The sequence below is a fragment of the Melitaea cinxia genome, chromosome 24 (genome assembly GCF_905220565.1).
Source record: "Melitaea cinxia chromosome 24, ilMelCinx1.1, whole genome shotgun sequence".
Lineage (NCBI taxonomy): Eukaryota > Metazoa > Arthropoda > Insecta > Lepidoptera > Nymphalidae > Melitaea > Melitaea cinxia.
Window position 1 is genome coordinate 8032341 of NC_059417.1, and position 9177 is coordinate 8041517.

At 34.5% G+C, this 9177-nt stretch overlaps 1 protein-coding gene across 1 annotated transcript in view; it reads left to right on the forward strand.

The window, feature by feature from the left end:
• The first annotated feature begins 198 nt into the window (after positions 1–198).
• Positions 199–9177, forward strand: part of LOC123665636 (malonate--CoA ligase ACSF3, mitochondrial) — a 13649-nt gene continuing 4670 nt past the window's right edge. Inside the window, exons 1-6 of the mRNA XM_045599911.1 lie at positions 199–343; positions 1711–1848; positions 3299–3391; positions 5327–5587; positions 6458–6635; positions 7313–7568. Of these exons, the coding sequence (XP_045455867.1) occupies positions 199–343; positions 1711–1848; positions 3299–3391; positions 5327–5587; positions 6458–6635; positions 7313–7568 (1071 nt within the window). The remainder of the gene's footprint in view (positions 344–1710; positions 1849–3298; positions 3392–5326; positions 5588–6457; positions 6636–7312; positions 7569–9177) is intronic.

The window sequence follows — 9177 nt, forward strand, 5'->3', positions numbered from 1 at the left end:
AAATAACATTAATCTGAGAAAATAACCTTATCTTAAATTTTATTCTTATCTGAATATCAAAGAGTGTATATAAAGGTACTGAATATCACACAAGTTTTGGCAATAACATATAAATCCTTTTTCTTCTTAATCTCGTACATGAGCCACGTACTACGTTAATTGTTTTATATAAATTAATAAATAACGTTACGACACAATATGGAATTTCGTTCTTTACGTTTATTTAACTACCTTTTTCGGAAATCTTTTCGTGTCCCTGTGTACAGAAATATTTCTAATGCTGCCGTACAGGAAGAATCTAGTTCGGAACTGTTAAAGAATTTCAATGCAGACATTAAAGCAGGTTTGTCTGTCTTATTTTATTTATTTATTTAACATGTATCAATTATTTTATATTTTTATTCATGAAACTCTTAAAGGACTGTTAAAAACCATAAAAGTAGCATATACGATTATAAATATATCAATTGTAGAATATAAAATTGATAGAACTTTTAAAAAAATGTAAAAAGTTTCTATTATGTAATTATAAAATACCTCAACTAATATAATTCTAAATGTAATGTAAATTTCATATTTTTATGTTTTTACAATTAGATAAAAAAATTTATTTAAGCTATTACATAATTGGGTATTTTTTTTTTGGAATCTTATCTTCTTACAAAAAAATTTAGTAATTGGGAAGAAAAGTAATATCTTATACTTATTAATTTATCTTGAATTTATTAAATTGAAAACAAAAATCAACTAATTTTTATTATTTATTATTCATATTTTAGTTTATTATTTTTTTTCCATACGAAGTAGTACAAACAGTAGCATAAACATAACAGCAGCTTCCTTTTAAGCACATTATGCCTTTATTAGGAGACTTCACTTTTCCTATCAGTTACAACATAGTTACAATACAGAAAGATAATAATAATAAATAATAAATACTCTTTATTGTACGTGGTGTACAGAACATTACAAAAAAAAGTGATACATGCAAAGAAAGATGTACAAAGGCGGTCTTATCGCTAAGAGCGATTTCTTCCAGACAACCTTTGGGCATAGATAGATATATTAATAAAAATAACATTATATATTGTTTTTTATAAAATTTAAACTTGCGGCATATAATTATGCATCTGTGTGAATGTGTATGTCTGTGTGTGTGTGTGTCTGTGTCTGTGTATATATTAAACAGTGTCTCGGTATCTGTGATGTTAATGTTTTGATCTATTATATAACATTAAAATGATATATACATATAATACATGGAATGTAGTTGTATAATTATGATAGTGATAAGAATTTAGATTATTTACTTTCTGCAATATCTAAAGATCAATAAATTGTCTTTAAATATGATATTTTTATGCAAAAAAATTTTTACTTAAAGAAAATACAAAAGAACATTTTTCAAAATATTTGAATTTTCGATGTTTATGCTGCAGAAAAACATATTTATCACATTGAAGAGATCGAAATGCTACTAATTTTTTTTATGTTAGTTGGTATTTTATTTATATGTATGTATAAAAATAGTAACAATAAAATAAGAATTAATAATAATAAAAACCTCTAATTGTTGTATATTTACACATTTCCTGTAGTGTTATAAAAATGTATTGTACAATTAAATAGTTAACTTTCACATTTTTAAAATATGTATCAAATGAATCACCTATAAAACCTTTGTAATAATGCCATTTATCTACATTTAAGGGGGTGTTGTACCAGTATTCAAGAGAGCATTACTATTTCCCTCTCGAGTGGCACTCCAAGATGAAATCGGAACTTACACTTATGCAAGGCTATATCAAGCAGCCACTGCTCTTAGCAAGGATATCGCAGCACAATTATGTAAGATATTGTAATATTATCATGAAACTTATACATAGATGTCCGAAGTAGTGATGTTGTAAATTCTAATAAGCACGAATTTCAGCCCTTTGTAGCTTCATTAATTTAATTAAACTTCCTAATTGAAGAGCCACTTGAGAGTCTGTAGAAGCTATGGCGTCACTGGTGGGCGTGGTAAGGGCGGATCCAGTGGGCGGGGCTTGAGACAAAGTGGGCGAGGCCTGAGTGGTCGGGGCCTGAGCCCAGGTGGGCGGGGCCTGAGCCTGAGTGGGTGGGGCCTGGGGGGCGTGGTCAGTGGGCGGGGCACGACAGGCGGGGTCAGTGGGCGGGGCTTGGCCCACGGTGGGCGGAGCATGGTCCCCGACTCCAACCCCGACTTCCAAAAAAGGAGGAGGTTCTCAATTCGACTGTATTTTTTTTTAATGTATGTTACATCAGAACTTTTGCCTGTTTGGACCGATTTCGACAAAAAATTTTTTAATCGAAAGGTGGTATGTGTCAATTGGTCCCATTTAAATTTATTTGAGATCTAACAACTACTTTTCGAGTTATATCTAATAATGCGTTTTTACTTGACGCTTTTTTCGTCGACCTACGTTGTATTATACCGCATAACTTTCTACTGGATGTACCGATTTTGATAATACTTTTTTTGTTGGAAAGGGGATATCTAGTTTGCTACCATGATAAGGAAACCAGGATCTGATGATGGGATCCCAGAGAAATCGAGGGAAACTCGAAAATCCGCAATAACTTTACTGGGTGTACCGATTTTGATTACTTTTAATTTAATCTAAAGCTGATGTTTATCATGTGGTCACATATAAATTTTATCGATATCTGATAACTACTTTTTGAGTAATCTTTGATAACGCGTAGTTGCTTGACTATTTTTTCGTCGATCTACGTTGTATTACTCGTCGATGAAATTGAAGTCGGTTTTTTTTCGTTTGTGAGCAAACACAATTATATTATTTATATATTTGTATTAATGTTGGTTATTTTGAATATATGTACCCATGTATGAAGGAAGACCTTTTGATAATTCTTCAAAGTACTACAACCTTTATTTCCCGAAATAAAGAAGGTGTTGTAGAGACAGCTCTTGTCCACTGCAATTGCCATAAATTTCTTTTTAGCCAAGACCTCTAGATTGGTCTGAATTTTACTAAACATATCACCAGAATATATTTCAAAAATTCTTGAAAAAAATTGAATTGTTGAAAACGGATATGATATTCAAAATACCCTCACATTATAATTCATTTTTGTGGTTTTTTATTATTATTTTTTTACAAAGTACAGCCTGAAATATTCCTTGAAAATTGATGTTGGCAATTTTGCTTTTTTAACGTTTCTTCTATTGTTTTTAGCTTTATATACCATACAAATGAATTTATCACATAATTTTTTCTCAAATTATTTTTTTAAAAGTAAAATTTATTTTCAGTGGGCGATACAGAGCGTACGATCTCATACATGTGTACGAATAGCGCCTCACATGTCGTCGTGCAATGGGCGATATGGATGACGGGCAATATAGGTAAGTTACTATTAGTCATTTTAATTTTTAGTGTTACTAGTTGACCCAACAGACGTTGTGCTGTCGTGTAAACTGTTAAATAAGTAACGTTTAATTATTCTTATTTCTTTGAAATTTTCCAGTTTCTATTTTCATAATTAGCATTCCTTAAGAATTTTCTAAAAAGTATTCAAATAGATTTAAAGAAACATCGCCTAGTTGATCCACTGGTGTCAAACTTTGCATAGCTAGATTAGATTAGACAACTTATCGACACTTAGCTTTTCATTATATCTGTTTTACACTGAAGCGTTTAAGATATCACAGTTTAAATATATTAGGTAATCCAGTTGCTTTTGAGTTTTGAGCAGAGAACTTCTTATTTTATTGGATTTCCAGACGGATATTTAAACTTCTATTGTACTATGCATGTTTCTAGGCCCTAGACTATGTAATGCAAGATTGTTGATCTGATAAGTCCCTGATAAGTAATCCATCGTATAATATACAACAGCTCAAAGTATCTGATATGTTTTTTTCTGAACCACCGTTATATTCCACATTAGCTGGCAGATTTTTCTATTTGCAACATATAAAACCTAAAGTTGTAATGTATCACTTGAAGTAAAGCAAACCCTATTTCCTATTTGGTAGTCTCTTATAGCCTATTAGAAAATTATGGTATTTAAATGCTATTATAATCTTTGGTGATGTAACATTCCAAGACGATTATTCGATTTAGAGCTTATGTCGATATACTTGGAGTTATCACATCTTTACCACTAATCATTATTATTATTGCATATCGATAAGAGACGGAAAGGTGGTATCAGGGGGAGTCCCCGGGCTCCCGCCGACATACAAAATGGGACAGTAGCACATTTTTTTCGATTTCGCGTTCTGACTTCATTCAAAGTTGTCGCGGTTTATCTTGAATTTCAGAAGTTGAAGTCTTGAAGTTGTACAATTTACGTTTGATTCGTTGTGAAAAGTGTACTGTCACTTTTGTCAAAATTGGAAAATCGATTAAGCATTTCATTAGCAAATGCGAGCCTCTTTCTGAAGTCACAATCTTTTATTTCTTGTGTTAATTGCAGCTTATATGGGATGCAGTTTAAGATCCAAGTTTAAAATTCGTTGCAAACTTCGTCGCGATAAGTGTAAGACGGTCTCTTTCGAATAGACCTTCGTGGATCTTCTTGTACAGACTGCTTTCTTAATAGTGTTTTCGGTACTTTTAGCATTTAGATGTTCCAGGACGACCTTTTGTTTGTAATTTAAACGTTGAAACAGTCCCATCAAAACGCTTTACCCATATTTTAATTAAATTAGGGCTCGGAGCTTCGTTAATTTGCCGTAGTACATAAGTTTAGTCGCCTAGTAACAAAGTGTGAACAGCGGTTCTTGTAAAATTAGCGCACAAAAAATTCGCCACTCTTCCCATCGAAGTGACTCATTGTAATCAAAACTCCTTGAACGTGCCTACCCAACGGTAGCAAGCATCGCCCGTACGCGCGCTTTCAACCCTGCAAAAAAGATGATGCAATATGCACGTTCTATAGCGCCACCATGTAGTTCACTCATATACATTTTTTTGAACGGAACTGTAATGTTTGTCAGATTTTTTTTTTTTTTCGTATAATGCTGCAAGATTTGCTTAGTACATTATTATACTATGGACAGTTAATTCTGAATAAGGTGCCATAAAATATGTCACACGAATTTCACGATTTTTGGACTCCTCCCCCGGCCTAGTCACAGATGGTCCCATTTATGATATGATAAAATTAAAACATCAGTTTCGACATTATTTTCATTCCTATTTAATTAACAATTAGATAAATTATATTATGAACCGTTTCTTTCTTTCTTTCTTTCTTTCTAATTTATGGATGGCCCCTAAAAAAGAATATTGTATTAAAGTAAATAGCAATCTAATAAAGAATTTTGTTTCAGCCGTACCACTAACACCCTTGCATCCAGCAGAAATGTTGAAGTATTTCATCACAGACAGCGGTTCAAGCTTAGTGATATGTTCCGAAGACTTCCAGAAGATTCTAACTCCAGTGGCCAAAGAACTATCCAAGCCGTTATTGGTCGTTACAGCGGTTCAGGACCAAGGAAACGATGTTCAGGATAAGACCGACTCATTGTCTGAAGTCGGTCATTCAAATAAATGGTATGGAGGCACTGAGGCTATGCTGATTTATACTAGTGGTCAGTTTTAATTTTTTTTTTCTTTTTTAGGCAAATGTGGAAATCTTAGTTTGTAAAATGTTGTTGTATTCTTGAATGTGTGTTTTTTGACTTGAAACAAAAAAATGACTTCTTTAATTAACCAATTATGTTTTAAAATATAAAATAAAATGTAAAATTCTTTTTTAGCCATATTACATTAAATGTTCTACTGAAAAACAATAGTTATACAGATAAAAATTAAGTAGTGTTGTGTTACTGAGGGGGGGGGGGGGGGGTTAGGGCTAGAGTTGGTAACGCGTTTGTGATTCTACTAGTGTTCCAAGCTGTTTTACGCTAGCGTAACGGGTTACTATTAGGTGGACGTTTCCTTGTTTGCTATCCTAGTGCTATAAAGTATTCTATTGTATCGCTATGTATATAAGTATATGACAAACTGTCATATATTGTAAGCTAAACTGTTATATTTTAGTACAGTAGTGGGATATAACAGGATGCATCCATTAATAATAACAATTCGAATCTAAACAACACGACGCATTTGTGCAGCGGTCATAGCACTGGCTCATGGCGGTTGCGGGCTCGATAGACGTTTGTGTTTGTGTATTGTGTGCTTCCGGACCCCCAGACACAGGTATAAATCCTGAGTTTCGTTAATCGTTGTGTAAGGCGTTATATTTTATTTTTGAAATAAAACTTCTTTATACGCACGCTTGACTTGGGGAGTAAGCTGGTGAATGCGTGACGAGAGCGTTACAAAAAGTGTGATCGGGCGAGATGAACGGAAGTTGAAAGGGAGGTATAAGTTAGTGAAGATATAAAGTTTTACTTCAGTGGTGTGGTCTAAAGCACACTTGTTTTTTATTTATTTATAAGTATTTGATTGTCCAGGTACAACAAGCAAGCCCAAGGGTGTTGTATGGACTCATAGCATGCTGACGACCCAAATAGCAGCCCTACACACAGCGTGGCAGTACTCCGCCCACGACGTTGTACTCCACACCCTGCCTTTACACCATATACACGGACAGTTGAACTCTTTGAACGCTTCCTTAGCAGCCGGGGCAAGGTATGTTTTGATATCCTACTCATATAATACGCTTCAGACTGTAATATCCCATTGCTGGGCATAGGCCACTTTCCCCATATAGGAGAAGGATCAGAGCTTAATCCAACACGCTGCTCCAATGCGGGTTGACAAGTATATTCCCTATTATGAGTACTATCGTCATCAGGTGATAACAACCGGGACCGACAGCTTAATGTGAGCACGTGTCCGAGGTACTTTGGGGAGTTTTTTTTTTAGCCTAGCAGTGGCACGTTTACAGTCAGTTTTAGTAAATTCTTCATTGTATTCATGTAGAAACAAATTAACAAACGTTCTGGTGTAGTTGTCCAAGTGGTCGCTGAAAACACTAAAGGTTATGATTCCCGCTCAAGATGGATAACTACAAATATTTCTTTCCGGTTTGGATGTTTGTCCTTGTGGATTTCGCCACAGAGAGCAAGTTAAGCTATCGGTCCCAGTTGTTATCGTAAATACCTGATAGCGATCTGTATTCATAGTAGGGAACATATAACGCGCTGTGGAGTAGTGTGGTGGATTAAGCTCCCAATCTTTCTCCTACATAGGAAAGAGCCCTATGCCAAGCAGTGTGATGTTACAGGCTCAATCATGATTAAAAAAAAATACCACAAAGCATACGACGATGCATAGAGATGCTTAAATATTGTATAATTTTTTAGAATACGGATGCTACCATCGTTTGTGTCCCACAATGTATGGGCTCGTCTGCTCGGTACTGGAGAAGAGGAGGATGCCAAAGTGTCTGTATTTCACGGCGTACCGGCGATGTACGCTAAACTAGTGGCCGACTATGAAAAAATGTTCACTGATACCAAAACGACTGATTATGTGCGCTCAACTTTATCTTCTAAGATGAGACTCATGTGCGCTGGCTCTGCTCCGTTACCTGAGACTTTGTTTAAGAAGTGGGAAGAGGTAAGGGTCACTATAGAATAGAGTTTACTGCTTTACTGTCGTACTATGTGCGCGCGATACTTCTAGAATGAGATACATGTGCGCCGGCTCTGCTCCGTTACCTGAGACTATTTAGGAAGTGGGAAGAGGTAAAAGTAATAAAGAAGACGGTTGTTTTACCTTTAACAACGTCACAGGTAATATTTTTTTTCCGTCAGCTTAGATTATGTGCGCACGATACTTCAAGAACGATCATGTGCGCTGTTTTTGAGTCGGTTAGTTGTATTTAGTAGATTCGTAAATTATGTTCAGTAGATTTTACTAATTTATCCACAACAGCATTTTAATAGCACCTAACATTGTTCGTTTGGCTAAGCTACTCGCCTCGTTTGACTAGCTTAAAATCATATCATCATCATATCATATAACATACACGGTAAGCAACTTAATGCTTGTGTTATAGCAGACTATTATAGATGTAGCGCCATCTATCTCGCGACATATAAAACTAGAGAAAAGTGACGTATCCTACATCGCGCTTTCAAAGTTATCAGAGTGATTGAGTATATATGTTACGCTCAAAGATCGAAAACGCTCATTGAGCGGAAAAATAGCTCACAACGCGATGTGGTCACAGTAAAACATCCACATAGCGAAATTCATGTTATGGCTCTAATGAAAACGCGCACGACGCGTTGTGGCAATCAAAGAAAGACCAAATAGCGAAATTCGTGTCGTGGCTTACATGCTATTCGATCTCAACGCGTTGTGGCAATGAAGAAAAGCCTAGATGCGTATGGAATACTATTTGATTACAACGCACACTACTTTCCGATATAGATCCTACTAGACTTAGGCTGGAAACGTTTTGGTAGATGTCCTTAAGAAATATTTTTCATTTTATAAAATCACGGCATAACGTGTTTCTCAGTATCAAATATATTAAGTATATAATTATATAAATTAAAATGAAACGATATTTATTATTTATTGAGATTACTTTATATTTAAAAAAATCAATGTATTAAGTAATAAATCACTGAACACAAAATATTCATATCATTTGTAAATTACTCATAATTCACATAAAATGATAAGGGTTTTAATTTTTTCATGACAATTAAAATGAGCGTAACATATATACAAGAACCCGACAACAACCGTTGGGGGCAATAGCCCACCAGACACAATAACCGTCTGGTCGGAGGATCTTCCCTTATCGATGGGGGATGAGGGACTCAACGCCATGTTCCTCACTCCCCAAATAGGTAAATATATATTTTTGATAAATATACATACAAATAATACATACACAAATAAATACAAATATCACACCTATATTTAGGAGGGAATCGAACTCAGAACCCTTGGAGCAGAAAACAGGGCTAAAAATCTATATAATACTAAGGTACATAACGAGATTATCACACATCAATTCTTAAATTATCGTACAAAAATCTCTTAGGTCTCAAACATGATCATGATAGTCTTGTTTTTTTTTTTTATTACAAAGATATCACATTCAAAAATATCGAAACATTGTTTATGTGATTATAGGGAAACAAAAAGCATAAAATATTAAATGCATTTAACAAACCAGTAAGTTTTATACTTTTTGGCTGTGTGGCTA